General features: G+C 37.1%; 1 protein-coding gene across 2 annotated transcripts in view; it reads left to right on the plus strand.

Moving 5' to 3' along the window:
- SOAT1 (sterol O-acyltransferase 1) overlaps positions 1–16,518 on the plus strand; it is a 57,373-nt gene extending 40,855 nt beyond the window's left edge. For both annotated transcript variants that reach the window (XM_065936136.1, XM_065936137.1), the window contains 12 exons: positions 378–437; positions 1,443–1,550; positions 2,369–2,651; positions 4,275–4,353; positions 6,405–6,486; positions 6,773–6,818; positions 7,848–7,977; positions 9,250–9,347; positions 10,589–10,687; positions 11,309–11,444; positions 12,044–12,189; positions 14,303–16,518. In XM_065936136.1, coding sequence (XP_065792208.1) covers positions 378–437; positions 1,443–1,550; positions 2,369–2,651; positions 4,275–4,353; positions 6,405–6,486; positions 6,773–6,818; positions 7,848–7,977; positions 9,250–9,347; positions 10,589–10,687; positions 11,309–11,444; positions 12,044–12,189; positions 14,303–14,359 — 1,324 coding nt within the window. In that variant the 3' untranslated portion in view covers positions 14,360–16,518. The remainder of the gene's footprint in view (positions 1–377; positions 438–1,442; positions 1,551–2,368; positions 2,652–4,274; positions 4,354–6,404; positions 6,487–6,772; positions 6,819–7,847; positions 7,978–9,249; positions 9,348–10,588; positions 10,688–11,308; positions 11,445–12,043; positions 12,190–14,302) is intronic.
- The last annotated feature ends 1,719 nt before the right edge of the window (positions 16,519–18,237 follow it).

Below are 18,237 nucleotides of genomic sequence, written 5' to 3' on the forward strand. Positions count from 1 at the left end.
GGCTGGAGTCTTGTCCTTAGGAATATTTAGGAGAAGGAAGAGTGGTTGTCAACCTGTCATTCCAGGAATGCCTCTCTTTCCATAGGGGCTGGCCAGGCATTTCCAGGAGGCTTAAGTGCTGTTCTGGCTAGTTTTGCCTAACATCTCTTCCTTCCTAATCAGATGTGTCTGCACCTACCTCATAGCGTTGTTCAGAAGGAACAAATGAGATAACATGCATAAAACCCTAACACAGTACCCGGATCATAGTGAGAAGGCAGTTAGTTAATATTACAAGCTATAGTTGGTAGTATTTATTCCTTCTCTTTATCCATAGGTTTAAATTTCTTGTAATACTTAAAGTACTCATATTTTATTTTAATTTTTGGTCTTCCCAGAGATCTGAGAGCACCTCCAGAACATGGGAAGATTTTTGTTATAAGGCGATCTGTCTTAGAGTAAGTATTTTTAGTTGTTTTGGTTATTTGTTTGAATTTTTAAAAATAAGGCTATTCTGATTGTTAGAATCACTGTGTAATCTATGAATGTTTGTTCTGTGTTTATGTAATCCGTTAGTTTTGATACTTCTTTTTGTACATTTGCCATCTCTTGCTCCTCCTCTGATTTTTTTGGCTCTGCGTCTGGTTTCAAAAGAGAAGTTGTAGGTAAGAGTGGTTATTGGTCCTCTGATAAATTCTTTGAAGTTGTGCTTCAAAGAATTGGTTACCCAAGGAGCTGGAACAAAACTTTCCCAATAGAGTAAACCACTTTTGAGAGAGTATGGCTGCCTTCTTGACACATAAGTTTTTTTCATCTCTCTTTGCCTAGGCTTTGAGACTTGATAGTTTTCTCAGATTTACTTATTTTAGAACGCTAGTTGTGTAGATTTTTTTCTTAATTAATTATTAATATTTATTTATTTGGCTCTGCTGGGTCTCAGTTGAGCACATGGAATCTTTAGTTGCAGTGTGCAAACTCAGCTGCGGCATGTGGGGTCTCGTTCCCTGACCAGGGATCAAACCCAGGCCCCCTGCATTGGGACCTTGGAGTCAGCCACTGGACCACCAGGGAAGCTTCCTTGTTTTGTTTATTTTTAATTGAAGGATAATTACAATATTGTGTTAATTTCTGTCGTCTATCAATATAGATCAGTCATAGCAGTTATGTAGATTTTGTGGGGGGAAAATAGGCTATGTAGACTAATTGTGGCAACCTCATTTGTGAACTGAAAATTAAAAGTGCATTTTGAGTAGGTAATGAGCATTTCTTTGAAATGCTCTGTGAGTAGGTAATTATTATTCATTTCTTTATAAGAATAGTGATACTCATTAGTAATATTTCGTGATTACTGTTGAGATGTTTTTAGAGCATGGATTAAGCATCTTCTGAACTACTTTGAAGTAAAGTCTTTAATATTTGATGTTTTAAAATATTGATTAATTTTATTTGAACTGAAATTACAGTGAACTGTTTGAGGTGGACCACATCAGAACAATATACCACATGTTCATTGCCCTCCTCATTCTCTTCATTCTCAGCACACTTGCAGTAGATTATATTGATGAAGGAAGGTAAGACAGCATACCTGTTTAGTGGATGCATGGGGTAAATAATGCAGTTAAATTGCTTCAGAAAATCCCAGAACAGCTGGTTCAAGAGTGAGATCCCTCTCTCTTGAAAAGTGCAACCAAAAAGAATATTAGAAGTTTTATTACTTTTAATTTTTTAAATAGTCTGTTTTAATAGACCATATTAGTTGTTTCTAGGTAATTTTCCTTTGGAAAATTTGGAGAGAATTTTGTATATATAACATCAATTTTTCTACTGTGGTATGTATTATAGGTTGTTTCTAAAAATAGGGTAGCTTATTGGAATTTAATGTTTGAAAAATGTGATATTTTAATGTAAAAATCAAATAACTAAAAATGACAGTGGTAATCATACATTGAATTATGTGCTTTATTAGTAAAAATTTGAGATAATGATGTGATGTGTATTAGATTTTCAGATTGTATTATTTCTTTCTGAAAAACCATCATTTGTACATAACTGATTGCTGTTTGAACATTTCCGATATTAACTTTGCCATAGACTATTTCAGAGTTTTAAATACATTAATGTGAGAATCTACTCTTTTGGAAAGTCAGAGTCTTATTTTAGTATGTTAGATATCATATGTTCAAAAACCATATTATCCTATGGCTTTTAGAAAATAAATAAATTGTGAAGTGGAGGCTTAGGGGCACAAATGTTACATCCATGTCTTCTGTTTATTAGTGTTGTTTCCTGAAGTTGAGGGTTTGGGGTCTGAAAGTTTTTAATTTTATGAATTAGTGTGTATTTAAAAAATCCACTTCTGTGTTCTTTCTTTGTGTTTTTTTCTCCCCAGGCTGGTGCTTGAGTTCAATCTCATGTCTTATGCTTTTGGGAAGTTTACTGTTGCTATGTGGACGTGGTTCACCATGTTCATATGTACACTTACAGTTCCTTATTTCCTGTTTCAACGCTGGGCCAGAGGCTATCACAGGACTTCTCATCCAGTGGTCTATTCTTTCATACACTGCTTCCTTTTTGTGATCTTCCAGACTGGAGTTCTAGGTATAGGACCACTTTATGTTGTGTTAGCATATACACTACCACCAGCTTCCCGGTGCATCGTTATACTTGAACAGGTAAGATTTTGAGTGTGCCTAGTGCAGTGATTTGCTTAGTTAGTAATAATAATTCAGTTACTTTTATTAGTTGGATAAATTTTCATATCTGGTTCTTTAGGCTCTTAATTATAAAATTAAAGTGTTAACTAGATCATCTTTTAAAATTCTTTCTGTCTTCAGTGTCTAATTCTTGATAATTTAAATAAATTGAACTATTCTGGATGAATTCAAATTTAGTTCTTGAACATTTTTTTAGAAGCCTTCTAAATTAGAAAATATTTTTGTCATTAAAAACTCCACTTTTAAAGTCAGATAGATTGTTTTGTCATATAACCATCTAAAAAATTTATTTTGCTTGTACGCCCTTCAGAATTTTCTGACTTACATTGGCTATCTGTAATGTAACAATGGATTGGTTCAAAATGGGGAAAAGAGTACATTAAGGCTGTATATTGTCTCCCTGCTTGTTTAACTTATATGCAGAGTAAATTATGCAAAATGCCGGGCTGGGTGAATCACAAGTTAAAATCCAAATTGCTGGGAAAAATAACAACCTCAGATATGCAGATGATACCACTCTAATGGCAGAAAGTGAAGAGGGAGGGACTACAGAGCCTCTTGATGCGGGTGAAAGAGGGAAGTGAAAAGCTGTCTTAAAACTCAGCATTCAAAAACTGAGTTCATGGCATCTGGTCCCATCATTTCATAGCAAATAGAAAGGGGAAAAGTGGAAGCAGTGACAGATTTTCTTTTCTTGAGCTCCAAAATCACTGTGGGTGGTGAGTACAGCCATGAAGTTAAAAGGTGCTTGCTCCTTGGAAGGAAAGCTCTGACAAACCTAGACAGCATGTTAAAAAGCAGAGACATCACTGCTGACAAAGGTCCATCAAGTCAAAGCTATGGTTTTTTCAGTAGTTATGTACGGATGTGAGAGTTGGACCACAAAGAAGGCTGAGCACCAAAGACTTGATGCTTTTGAACTGGTGCTGGAGAAAATACTTGAGAGTCCCTTGGACTGCAAGGAGATGAAACCAGTCAATCCTAATGGAAATCAGTCCTGAATATTCATTGGGAAGGACTGATGCTGAAGCTTCAATACTTTGTCCACCTGATGTGAAGAGCCAACTCACTGGGAAAGGCCCTGATGCTGGGAAAGATTGAGGGCAGGAGAAGAGGGCATCAGAGGTTGAGATGGTTGTCTGGCATCACTGATTCAATTGGCATGAGTTTGAGCAAACTTCAGGAGATAGAGGACAGGGAAGCATGGCGTACTGCAGTCCATGGAGTGGCGAAGAGTCGGGCATGACCGCCACTGATCAGCAGTAACAGCAGTGCTCTGCTTGGTTGTCTGAAATGCTCTGTTTGATGAAAAGGACTATTTCAGGAGACTTTCTTTGAACAGGTTTTTAATTTCTCAATTCATAATATACATGTAATAGAGGTGTTAGATGCAAAGTAATTTGAGTAATAATATATCCCTCTTTAGAGTCCTTCACTGTTTAGTCCGTTAAACTAAGTTTGAGTTGGCATATACAAAATTAATAGCTCTTTATGTGATTATAATCTTGTGCTGTTCAGTGGTTGCTTGTAGGAGACAAGACAGTGATAGAAAAGTCATCTTTCCTTCCTTCTCCTTTGCAGATTCGTTTTATAATGAAGGCCCACTCATTTGTCAGAGAGAATGTTCCTCGGGTACTCAATTCAGCCAAGGAGAAATCAGGTATGTAATTCCAGAAGTCAAAGGATTGTTCATAGGGTATTTCAACCTTAGGGTGTTTACTGGGATTGATTGTATATTACATTCTGTAGACATTATGTTTGGTTTTAAATACAAGGATCCAAAAAACAAAAAACCCAACTTGTTAGGAAGGAGAAATATGTATATATATATATATATATATATATATATATATATATATATATATATATATATATGGTCTGCATTGATTTGGAAGACTTTCTTGCTATTTCCTGATTGTTTCCATTTTACCTTTGTAGCAACCCAAATTTAAAAACACCGATTATTAGACTCTTGCAACTTTGCATTATTTGTGCAGAATGTTTTTTTTTAATTTATTTATTTTAATTGGAGGATAATTGCTTTACAATATTGTGATGATTTTTGCCATACATCGGCATGAATTGGCCACAGGTATACAAGTGTTTCCTGCATCCTGAACCCCACTCTCACTTGCCTCCTCACCCTAGCCCTCTGCTTATCCCAGAGCCCTGGCTTTGGGTGCTCTGCTTCGTGCATCAAACTTGCCCTGGTCATCTGTTTCACATACGGTAATATACTTGTTTCAATGCTATTCTTTCAAATCATGCCACCCTCGCCTTCTCCCACAGAGTCCAAAAGTCTGTTCTTTACATCTGTGTCTCTTCTGCTGTCTTGCATATAGGGTCATCATTACTGTCTTTCTAAATTTCATACATACGCCTTAATATACAGTATTGGTGTTTCTCTTTCTGACTTACTTCACTCTGTATAATAGGCTCCAGGTTCATCCACCTCATTAGAACTGACTCAGATGCATTCCAATGGGAAATGAGTAATATCCCATTGTATATGTACCACAACTTCTTTATCCATTCATCTGGTGATGGACATCTAGGTTGCTTCCATGTCCTAGCTATTGTAAATAGTTCTGCAGTGAACATTAGGGTACATGTATCCCTTTCAGTTCTGGTTTCCTCGGTGTGTATGCCCAGCAGAGGGATTGCTGGGTTATATGGCAGTTCTATTTCCAGTTTTTTAAGGAATCTACACACTGTTCTCCATAGTGGCTATACCAGTTAGAATTCCCACCAGCAATGTAAGAGGGTTCCCTTTTTTCTCCTCACCCTCTCCAGCATTTATTGTTTGTAGACTTTTTGATGGTGGCTTTTCTGACTGCTGTGAGATGGTACCTCATTGTGGTTTTGATTGGCATTTCTCTGATAATGAGTGATGTTGAGCATCTTTTCATGTGTTTGTTAGCTATCTGTATGTCTTCTTTGGAGAAATGTCTGTTTAGTTCTTTGGCTCACTTTTTGGTTGGGTTGTTTGTTTTTCTGGTGTTGAGCAGCATGCAGCTGCTTATATATTTTGGAGATTAATTCTTTGTCTGTTGTTTCATTTACTATTATTTTCCCCCATTCGGAAGGCTGCCTTTTCACCTTGTTTATAGTTTCCTTCATTGTGCAAAAGCTTTTAAGTCCCATTTGTTTATTGTTTCTATTTCCATTACTCTGGGAGGTGGGTCATAGAGGATTTTTCTGTGATTTATGTCAGAGAGTGTTCTGCCTGTGTAGAATGTTAATAGATTCATTATGCCCCATGTGCTTTCTCCTTCCAAATCAAGGAGTCACAGGAATAACTTAACTTAAAAGAATTAAAAGTGAAGTTACTCAGTTGTGTCCGACTCTCTGCGACCCCATGGACTATAGCCTACCAGTCTCCTCTGTCCATGTAATTTTCCAGGCAAGAGTACTGGAGTGGGTTGCTATTTACTTCTCTAGAGAATCTTCCTAACCCAGGGATTGGAACCAGGTCTCCTGCATTGCTGGCAGACGCTTTAGCTTATGAACCACCAGGGAAGCCCACAGAGGGATGGGTAATATTCAATTAATTTAGGCATAAGAAGTCATCATTTTGACAGAGCAAGAGGAAACATCATCAGTTAAGGAGAGGTAGCTTTTTGTCTTCCCTATTCTGTGCTTAAATTCCCCTTTCAGTTTTGCTGAAAGAAAATGAAGAGCCTCCAGTCTAACATAGTTTCCTGTTTCCAGGCACTGTTCCAGTACCCACAGTCAACCAGTACTTGTATTTCTTGTTTGCTCCTACCCTCATCTACCGTGACAACTATCCCAGGTAATGGCACTAGGAAGCGGAAGTGGGAAAACACCAGAATGTGCCAGAGTGAGGCGGTTAGGTGGGCCAGTTCATGTAGGAGTACAGAGCAGGACTGCTGCTGGCATGGGAAATCCCAAGTGGTGATTCTGGCAGTCTGATTTGATTGCAGTAATTCTTAACAGAATTATACACGTATTTCCTACATCAAAAATGATATTCTATGTGGGGAAAATACTGTGAGGATCTTTTTTAAAGTTCAGTTATTTACTTTATTGAGAAAGTTGTTTTGTTTCTTCCCTTTTAGGACTCCCACTGTAAGATGGGGTTATGTGACTATGCAGTTCGCACAGGTAAATTTTTTTGAAGTGCCTGAGGTTTGTTGGTTGGATGGGGATTTGAATACAATAATAATATATTTAAAATGTTGGTAAATTCATGTCTACCAGGAGCTCTGAAACTCTTACTAAAGTCTTACATATATAAATGTGTGTGTGTGTATATATATATAAATGTGTGTGTGTGTATATATATATTTTAATATTGTGGTAGAATCACAGAGTGTACAACATACTGTTTTAACCATGTTTAACTGTACAGTTCAGTGGCACCAAGTACATTCACATTATTGTGCAACTCTCACCATCATCCATCTCCTGAAATTTTTCACCTTCCTAAATTGAAACTGTGTCCCCATTAAACACTAACTCCTCGTCCACCCTCCTTACCCCAGCCCCTAGCATTTACCAGTGTTCTTTCTGATTCTGTGAATTTGACTATTCTAGATGTCTTGTGTAAGTGGAAACTCTTCCCAGTACAGTAACTGGTATTTGCTTTGCCAACACATCAAAAGTAGTTTCCTATAATAAAACTTTTAATTGTAATTAAAGTAATTCTCTGTGGTTACTTCAGTTTGCATCTACACTAATTTCCCCCTCCATTTCTGTTTTTTATTTTATTATTGATATATATGTGTAGATGTGGTCTGACAGTCTCCCAACCCCTTATCTGTATCATAAATCCCAGAAGAACAAATTTTAAAATTTTGTGTCAATCAAATACCCATTTATGAAATAGGTTTTTTTTTTGTTATGGGTTTCATGTAACAGGAAAAGCAGATTTCAAAATCTGATCTTGTAAAAATACCACTTGGTAAAGGCTTGAGAATGGGTATGATAGATATTAGCCTTGAGTACTATCTCTGAAGGATTAAAGTTCAGCAATCTTATACACTCATGTTAAATGGTGTGTGTGTATATATATATATATATGTAAACATTAGTTTATGGATTACATATGTATCTTCTTTTGAAGGAAAAAAATCACTTTTTATCTTTCCTGATCAAGCCACCATTATTGTAATTATCTTTGTTATGTTCCAGGTTTTTGGTTGCTTTTTTTATGTGTACTACATCTTTGAAAGGCTCTGCACCCCCTTGTTTCGGAATATCAAACAGGAGCCCTTTAGTGCTCGTGTTCTGATCTTATGTATATTTAACTCCATCTTGCCAGGTAATGTGGGTACTGGTTAATATGGCCATTCATGAAGTTGCAAGGAAAACAGAGAGCTATTGCATATGAGCACCTTTGATTGACTTGCTTTTCACTATAAACTCATCTATCTACACATCTGTACCCATCTTTGATCTCTTTCCATATATCCCACAAATGAAGCATACTTCCTATCTCTGGCTATTCTTTCCATTTGTCATCTCATTTTCACTCAAGTTTTGCTTTCTCTGACTGTAGTGAATGCACACAGCCCATATTTATCCTTTATCTTCTCATTCACTATTCAGTCACTGTACTGCTGCTCCTGATTGGACCAGGCCATTGAAATGGCCTTTATTAAAATCGCTTATCTCCTCCAGTGGTTGGTTTAGCCCTTTAATCTGTTTGATCTCCATGAAGCACTGAATGCTGTTGACCACGTGTTAAGGTCTCTCTTGCCCCTCTTATTCTCCTGTCTTTCTGGCCATGCTGTACATAGCAGTGAACAGCTTACAGTTTCCTTTCCTTACTCTTTCTCTTCTCTCTATCCATTAAACGTTAGTTTCCTGTCATCATGTTCTCTCTTCCTTTCCGTCCACCCCAGACATTTTCTAGTACCACTCCCTGATTGCCCTTCAAGACTTACTCCAATAAATCTATCTGTCCTTCTGATAGAATACGTGTCACTTAACGTGTATCTTCCTCAGTAGGCTGCAAATTCCATAAGCACAAGGATTGTATGTTATAGTCAGGTCAGCCAGTCATAGTCTGTCCTACATAATCCTACATAGTCTTATACATAGTAGACTAATATTTTTGAAAGGGATGGACATGTAAATGGATATTTTAAAATATTGTGTAATGTATATAAAGTGCTGATGAACTTTGTTTATAGTGGAGAAGACATTTAGTATTTGGTATTAAAAAAATAAACAGACATTTACTTGGTAGAGAGGTATTAGAAAGTTGCTTCCAGATTGTGGGATGGATTCAAAGGCATGGAATATTTTAGAATGACAGAAGTCTACTACCAAGTTAAGCCACCCATTTAGGCATTTCCATTAAAAACAAACTGGGTCATTTTCGTCTATAAAACCCACTTGGAAGAAAGTCATTTCTTTATTGGGTTGAAATAATTAGCTTTCAAAAAACACCATATTGTTTCTGGAATGGATAAGCTGGAATAGTTCAATTTTACAAAGTAATTTAGCTAAGCAAATGACGACATGTAATTAACTTACTAGTATATGAACTATTTGGAAAGACTCTTAATATTGTTCATCTTATTTTTAGGTGTGCTGATACTGTTTCTTATTTTTTTTGCCTTTTTGCACTGCTGGCTCAATGCCTTTGCTGAGATGTTACGCTTTGGTGACAGGATGTTTTATAAGGTAACATGTACTTGGACTCATTCTCCTTTTCACAGTTTTGTGTCCTCATTGTTAAGTAGTTGAATATTGTTGGCTACTGGCTTTTTAATATAAATGTTGTGAAGTCATTTTCCCCCACAGGTTTTACCAATGTTAAGTCAGAGATTTTGTTGCTGATAAAAGTGGCATAGTCTTGTCTTTTCTGCTGCCTCTGACATCTGCTCCCTTAGATGCACATTTGGTTTCTGATGGATCCCATACTTTGATTACAGTGGGAGATCATGTGTCCAGAGGGCTTTCTGAGACTTTGCTGACTCTTTATTCATTTGAACTTGGCTGTCTGGTGCTGTAGGAGCCATCTCAGCAAATTATTCTATGTAAGATTGTTCAACAGTCCATGAAGGAAGTAACGTTTCGCTCCTTTGTTATTCTTAGGCTTCCAAAGTTGGTATTAAGTTGTAGGCTGGAGGCAGATTGGTTCATAGTGTTTTGTCCTAAGTCGCTTCAGTTGTGTCCGACTCTTTTCAACCCCATGGACTGTAGCCTGCCAGGCTTCTCTGTCCTTGGATTTCTCCAGGCAAGATTACCTGAGTGGCTTGCCATTTCCTCCCCCAATGGTGTTCTGTAATCCTACCCGAAGCCCTCTAGAGTTTTGTTTGTTGATGTTTTGGCAACACTCTGAGCCTACCCCACTCTTCTCTCAAAAAAGCTCTGAGTGTGGTGTAAATTTTAGATGTCTTCTTCCATTGGTTTGACCTTAGACTAAGGAACAAGATACATCTAAGGGAGCACTAGGACTTGGAGGTGGCTACCATCTCACTTGTACAACTTACATTTTGCTATTTATGATACCAGCAAACTGATCTTGAGTGTTATCATACTATCTAAGTCTGTGTGACCTTCAAATTCTTTCGTTGTGTTTTAGCAAGGTAAGTGATTGTTACTTAGATGAACATTAGATTACTTATATATGTTATTTATTTATCTTGAATGATTATGTTGTGTATCTTCCATCATAATTTGTTTGATGATGATGAGACACAATGAACCTGGGAACTAATCATCCATTGAATTAGGACTAATGTCACATTGAACACTAATAACCAAAATGCCTTTGAAGATTTTTTGGCATCAGTGTGTGGACTAACAATTTATCATAACACTCTCTGGATGTTTCATTATGTGCATATATTCTCTGGGAGTATTCAGGAGGTTTTGCTTTGGCTCTGTTTATGTGTTTACACCTTTGCTTTCTTCCTCAGGATTGGTGGAACTCTACATCGTACTCTAACTATTACAGGACCTGGAATGTGGTGGTCCATGACTGGCTATATTACTATGCTTACAAGGACTTTCTCTGGGTGAGCAGCAAGGTTTAGTTGAAATTGTTGAAGAAACAGAGATTCTTTTCCAGAAAGTTATACTTGGTTGTCTTCAATTTTCTTGTGAGCCCTTAAGGTCTCAGAAGGTTTCTGCTTTGAGTAGTATTGCTTAGAGGACCAGTGTGTCCAGTTACTAGGACAAGACCATGTCTGTGCTCTGGATTTCATGGCTACAATGTAAGAATGCATGGAGGCATTTGGAGAAGGTGAAATGACCCACCGGTAATGGTTGATTTTTGTTTTTTTAAGGAGTCTCATTGCCCATAGATAATCTCCAATCTCCCCCTAACTTTCTCCATTTGTATGTTTTGTCAACCATAGTGAGTTACAGGTATAAGTTATTAATGTTTTTGAACATATGCTCAATCTTTCAACATGAGTTTTAGAAATGCCTCATTTAGTGAAATAAGGATTTTTAAGCTTAGATGTTTTTTGTCATTATTTTAGTACATTTGTATTACTCCAAGGAGTAAACTTAGAAAATCAAATACAGATATAATTAAATGGGTGCCTTTAGTACATTTTCATCGTGTCTCATGCAGTGCACGTTTGATTACTCACTTTTTGAAAAGCGCCTTTACTATTTTCCTTTCGCTCCAGTTTTTCACAAAGAGGTTCAAGACAGCTGCCATGCTGGCCGTCTTCGCCGTGTCTGCCGTGGTGCACGAGTATGCCCTGGCTGTTTGCCTGAACTTTTTCTATCCGGTGCTCTTTGTGCTCTTCATGTTCTTTGGAAGTGAGTATCTTGGCATCTCGTGAGTACTGAGTATAACGCTAAAAGAGAAACTTAGAAAAGAAAATAGAAAATTGATGTAGAAAACTAGATAGTAGTCATACCATATCAAGGCAGTGTTTGTCAGATCGTAAGAACATTAATTTTGAGTAATTATACACAATTCTATTGCAAGATATTTACACTTTGATGTCGGGAAATGAGCTCAATAACCTGTTGAAGACTATTGATAACACTGCTTTGGTAGCTCATAAAAACTATAAAAAACCTTGCCATTCTTAAGTGTTCACCCTCTGAAAAAGAACTAACCCTTTTTTTGGGTGGGGTGGAGAGGGACAAGTTAGAATATGAATGCTCTCGTGGAATATATATTTTCACCTATTTGAAATACTGACTTATTTCCAAATAATCACTGATTAATAAGTTTTAACAAATGAAGCTTTGTTTTTACTTATATGACCAGTGGCCAGAATAGAACTGTATATACACACTTGAAGCTGTTTATGATAACTGAATGATTATAGCAAATATCTGAGTCTCCTAAACTCCTGGTAGATTGTTTTGATGACTGTATATAACTTTTGTTGTTTTCACAACTTTAGTGGCTTTCAACTTTATTGTCAACGATAGTCGGAAAAGACCAATTTGGAATGTTCTGATGTGGACTTCCCTTTTTGCGGGCAATGGAGTCCTCCTGTGTTTTTATTCTCAAGAATGGTATGCACGTCAGCACTGCCCTCTGAAAAATGTGAGTCTTCAATCAGACTAGAGTAGAAAATAACCTATTTGTCCTCTGCTTATGAGAGTTGTGGGCAGGATTCAGGGGAAGAGGGTAGTGGAGACGGTGATGAATTAATGTTAAGGGGAGGGAAATGTGGAATAAAAGCAGTAACTTATCTAATCTTACTGTACTGTCCTTGAACTTTTTCTTTTCTTTTGTTTTCTTCCTGTGAATTCTGGTTCTTGGTTCTGTCTCTCTTTTTTTCCCTCCTCATCTGATTTTTCTTCAGCTCCTTCTAATATTCTTCCTGTGCCCTGAAAAGTGCAGGTCTTCTCCAGGGTTTTCTCGGTGGCATGTGTATCCATTCCAACCCACAAATATTTATCTTTTACCTCTTCCTTTCTGAAGTAATAAACTCTTCGTAACCATTTTCAGCTAGACTCATATGCCTATGAGCCCATTTCCCTTTATTTTTTAACTGGAAGATAATTGCTTTACAGTGTTGTGTTGGCTTCTGCCATACAACTTTAATCAGCTATATATATATATATATATTCCCTTCCTCTTGAGCCTCCCTCCCACCATTGGCATTCCACCCATCTAGGTCGTCCTAAAGCACCAGGCTGAGTTCCTTATGTTATCCAGCAGCTTCTTACTGTCTGTTTTACTCATGGTAGTGTGTTTATGTCAGCGCTACTTTCTCAATCCTGTTATTTTGGTTTTGTTTTCTTTTTTGTAATTATGTGAGAGTCTCATTCGTAGAACTTTAGCTTTTAGCTGCTTATAGACTAACTCCCAAGTATTGGGGTGGGCGAGGCTCCTTGACGCACCTGCCCGGGCGTTCCTCCCTGGTGCCTGTATCTGAAGGTGTGTGTGTGCAGTTGCGTGCGACTCTCCGTGACCCCATGGGCTGTAGCCCACCAGGCTCCATGCAGTCTTCAGGCACGAATACTGGAGCGGGTTGCCATTTCCTGCTCTAGGGGACTTTCCCCACCAAGGGATTGAACCCGTGTCCCTTGCGCCTCCTGTATCGGCAGGTGGGTTCTTTACCACTGCACTGCCTGGGGAGCCCATAACTAAAGATACTTGAAATCAATCAAATCATTTGGTTTGCCTTCCAAAGCTGCTGCTGTCAACCCTGATTTTGCTGTGCTGCTCTCAGCCCCCTCCTTATTTTCTGTGAATCCCCTTTGTGCATTTGAGCCAGTTGCTCTGAACTCTGTCTCTTGTCATTCTGCTCTTTGCACTCAGATTTCACCTGTCAGATTTGATCAAAATCCAGTTTGGGTGCAGTGTCATCCATGAAGCTTTTTCCAGTTGCTGCGCCAGTCTCTCTATTTCTGAACTTTCTCCTCTTCCTCATTTAGATAATTTCAGTAATTTTAAACTTTGTATTATTATAGTAACTTGTGTATATTATCATCCTTAACCCACCGCCATTTAGATTTTGGGTGGTGCTTATAAAATAAAACACAAGATACAGAAAAAGGGTAATGCCTATTTGGAATTTCGTCAGGAGTCCATGCAGTTTTGTAAACTTTACTGGACTTAGCCTCATGTAAAGCCTTCTAAATCGAGTAAATCTGTGCTGTAGATAAAAATGATGAACTCTCTTTGAATTAGTGAGCTGCTTATAGCTTAACTACTGGAAGGCATTTAAGACATGCACAGTACGTGGGCTTCTCTGGTGGCTCAGTGGTAGAGTCTGCCTGCCAATGCAGGAGACACTTGGGTTCGATCCCTGATCTGGCAAGATCCCACATGCTGCAGAGCGGCTAAGCCTGTGTGCCATAGCTGCTGAGCCGGTGCTCTAGAGCCTGGGAGCCCCAACTGCTGAGCTCATGTGCTGCAGCTTCTGAAGCCGGTGCACCCTAGAGCCTCTGCTTCACAACAAGAGAAGCCACCACAATGAGAAGCCCACACACTGTTAACTAGAGAGTAGCCCCCACTCGCCGCAACTAGAGAAAAGCCCGAACAGCGTCGAAGACCCGGTATAACCAAAAATAAATAAATAAATACATAATAAAATTTAAAAAAAGACAGTACAATACGTAACAGCACCCCCTTAATCTACTCCATACCTCATATGTACAGAGCATACAAATAAACTATTCTTCCATTTTTTTTTCCCCCCTTGAAGCCCACATTTCTGGATTATATCCGGCCACGTTCCTGGACTTGTCGTTACGTGTTTTAGAAGCTTGGAGTTTGTTTTCCTCCTTGACACTGAAGACTGGGTATTCTACCAGACTTGGGGCCAGCATCTGTTTCCAGCCATCATGAAGTTAATCTGTGTTACTTGAACCACTTCAGGCTTTACAGATTGCTCACTCCATTCCTAGGTCACCTGAAAATGAGCTGTTAGAAGTTTACTGGAAGTTTGGACACTTTTAAGCAGTCAATTTTTTTCCTTTTTGGGAGAAGGGAAACTTGTAGCTGATGTAATGACAGATTTTTGCTAAGTCATATCAGCTTAACTCTTAGAACTTTGGTTTTGTTTCTTAACTCCATCTAATTATAGACCAAACATCATGTTTTCTTGGCCACTGAATTAGCCAGAACACTGATGAAGAAATCACTTAAGTACCTGTGACTTAGAAATTTTTCCATGCACACTGTTGGAATGTATGCTAATTAACCATGCAATTGGGAAAGAAAATAATGTGGAATGTTTTGCTGTTTCTAGTAGAGAAAATATCTATTTTTCCAAATATAATCTTATTATATATCCTAATTTGTATTTTTTTTTTTTAAGTTCAGGTCTATTTTTATCTTGTTTTTGCTGTACTGGGTAGTCATGATATCTGTGAAGCAAAATTATCCCTTACACCTTGAATTCTTGAGTTTGCATCCATAATATTATATATCGAGGGGGACAGAAGTGGGAAGAGAAAAAGAAGTGAGACTGGACAAAGAAAAATATTTTCTAATGTATGAAGCAGTTTTGAAAAAGAACTTGCAGAATCAGTCATGTGTTTAAACTATTTTATAGTAGAACTTATGTGGAAGATAAATTTCTTTTTGTTGTTTAAACTTTCAGATAATAATTTCTTTGAAGTTATTTAGAAGTAACCATTGGTATAGTTGTTTTATCTAATGAATACTGACTTCCATTATTTTGCAGACTAGTGAGTCTGTATCATAAGTATTAATCACCACCATTAGTATTAAAGGGAATACTAAAGATCCAGAGAAGCTGGCTTCTGCATTTGCTCAGTTATTCTTAATGGTAGTATACTTTAGGTGCAGTAAATAACAGGTGATCATTTTCAAGAAAACGTACTCTGTTGTGTTCCCATTATAAGATGCCTGGGGCTAATAATACAATGTGGTGTGTAGGAATTATTTTGGTTGTTTATATGAGGTATGATTATGTCTGTAAAGATGGAGCTTTGGAAGGGACTTTGGAGACCATGTAGGCCCACCCCAAAGAAGGGAGACTTAATTACTCAAAACTGGCAAAGAGCCAACCTGAGAAGCTATTCTCTTGGTATTCTAGCAGCCCTGCTGCTGTTACAAAGTTGTGAGAAGTCTTTTTCAAATTGATTTAAAGTCAATTTGAATCTCACAGAAAGGTAAGTAAAATTTCTTAATAGTCATAACTTTATGTGTACGGCAAGTAACCAGCTAAGTCCCCTCTTTTATTTCCCATACCTTTGGTCCAGTTGAGCTTAGGCAAATCCACCCTTAACAGACAAAACCGTACCTCAAGGAAGGTTATTTTTAAAAGGTACTCCACATGTTCCCAAGCAGTAATTATCTGTACAGTGGTATTGTAATTGTAATGGAATGGCATTTTAATATAACTCACAATTTCCAGCATTTTTTAAAAAATTAAAATGAGTCAATCACTGGAACTTAGAACTACATTTTAAATATAAAGAGGGAGTTGAGAAAAGCACGCTGGTTTAAGATGTGGTTATGCATAAGCCAGTCTATTGAAGTGAGAGAATGGAATTCTTAGGTCTGTATTTTTTGTTCAGTACTGTGAATGTACACTCTCATTGAGAAGACTTGTTGCTGTGTACTCATTCTGAATACTGTATTTATTAGACTGATCAACCCTGGGTTTTGTTTGTTTGTTTTTAAACTCTCATCCTCCTTTTGTTTATTAGTGCTTTTTTTTTCTGCCCAAAATTTTAAAGTGACAACAAATAATATGTATATAATGATAGACTGTTTAGAATGATAAGACTGTCCTAAGATATTTTTAGAAACACTTAAAGGGAAAGCCACTTTCTGTGAAAGACGTTAGTTTGACAGCCATGGTCTTACTACTAGCTGCTTTTAACGAAAGTCTTGCCTTTAAAGAACTACTTACACTCTTTAAACAAATAAACTAAAACTTCTTACTAATGTGTTTCAGAAAGATTTATTGAGTTTTTTTTTTATTCCCCTCTTACTAATAGCGGTGGAAATTATTTTCACTCATGGAATGATACTTTTTTCCTTTTGAAAAGTAGTGAGTTTAAAATTTCTTTCCTATAAAATATTAATTAATTAATAATCGTTAGTTTGGGTTTGTTATCTAAGAGAATAACTAAGATCTCTAATGTCATACATTTATTAGATGCTTTTATTCTCAATTCTGGATAAGGAAGGAAAATGGAGGGTGCTTTTATTGGTTTTTGCTGGATTAATTACTGCAGTTGCCTAGGTAAAGTTGCTTCCTCATGTTAGAGCTTAATTAGAAAACCAAGGCTGCAATTCATTTAGTATGGGCAACTTTCATCATAATATAAAAACTATACTTGCCTGAAAAATTGAATCCTGAATTCTTTATAGGAAACAAATGGAACATTTTATGTTGTAAAAGTTGGTTACATGGGCTACATAGGCTAAAAAGATGTAAGTTATGAATTATTGAAGTCTTTTATGCAAAAATACTTTTGTGTAGAATTACATAATTTTGAATAAAGTTCATTGTTCTCTGGGGGAAAATGAAGATAAACTAGCATAACTGTGGTAAGTAGGTGGCCTAATACATAATACAGTGTAGTAGTTTAAATATGTTAGTTTTGAAACCTTTTAAGAAAAATTAAATTGTTAGACTTAAGCCCAGCATATGAAGCAGATAAACTATAGCTGCTTCTGGTTCAGATAAGGATATAGGGCTGGAGCCCTTCTTGTTTGGTTATACCTATTTCCTCCTGCCCAGAATACCTAGCTTGTAAACCACCAGTGTGGCAAAAACAAAGAAGTCCATGTACAGACTTGTATTTACGATAACCTCATACTTACTAGCAGTGTGACCCAAAGTTGCTGAATTTATCAGAGCCACAGTTTTCCTTGTCTGTAAAATGGGGATAATAACTACCTCACAGGATTGCTGCAAACAAGTAGCCCTGGTGGAAATAGGGCCTCGTTATTTTCTTACTCTCCATAAATTTCAAACCTAAATCCTTAAAAAAAAAAAAAAGACGTGGGCATGGAGAATGTTTCCTGCACACTCCCAAGAACACATACTTTTCTTTTAAATAGACTCTCAGGATGATGTTCATTGGCTTTGCACCTTGATATAATAGGCTCTCGTGTAATAGAATTGGTAACAAGATTGCTAAAAGCATTCCTGTTGCCAGCTCCAAAATTACTTTCAGATTTATCTGTTTAGGGTAGGGTGGCAAACTTCTAAAAGGAAATTTTACTTGCCTGAAAAATGGAATCCTGAAGTCTTCATAGGAAATATAATGGAACATTTTTTGTTGTAAAAGTTGGTCACATGGGCTACATAGCCTAAAAAAGATACAAGTTATGGATTGTTGAGGTCTTTTATGCAAAAAATATCTTTGTTTTCTGTGGAATTATATAAGTATTTCTGCTTTTACCTAAGTATTAAGTGTTTAGAACTAGTATATATAATACTTAGAAATTGTGGAGAGAAAGGAGACTAATAAGGCCTTACTTGTGCCAATGTAAGCATACTTCTAGTCTTACAAGGTAGAATAAATCTCTAAATGGAAGACAGTTCATACTTCTGTTAATAAAGCTTAAGTGACTTATTTACTAATGGAAAATTTCATGTAACTTATATGATTTATATAGTAGGGATGTGTGTGTGTGTGTGTGTGTATGCAC

The sequence above is a fragment of the Muntiacus reevesi genome, chromosome 5, assembly GCF_963930625.1.
Source record: "Muntiacus reevesi chromosome 5, mMunRee1.1, whole genome shotgun sequence".
NCBI lineage: Eukaryota > Metazoa > Chordata > Mammalia > Artiodactyla > Cervidae > Muntiacus > Muntiacus reevesi.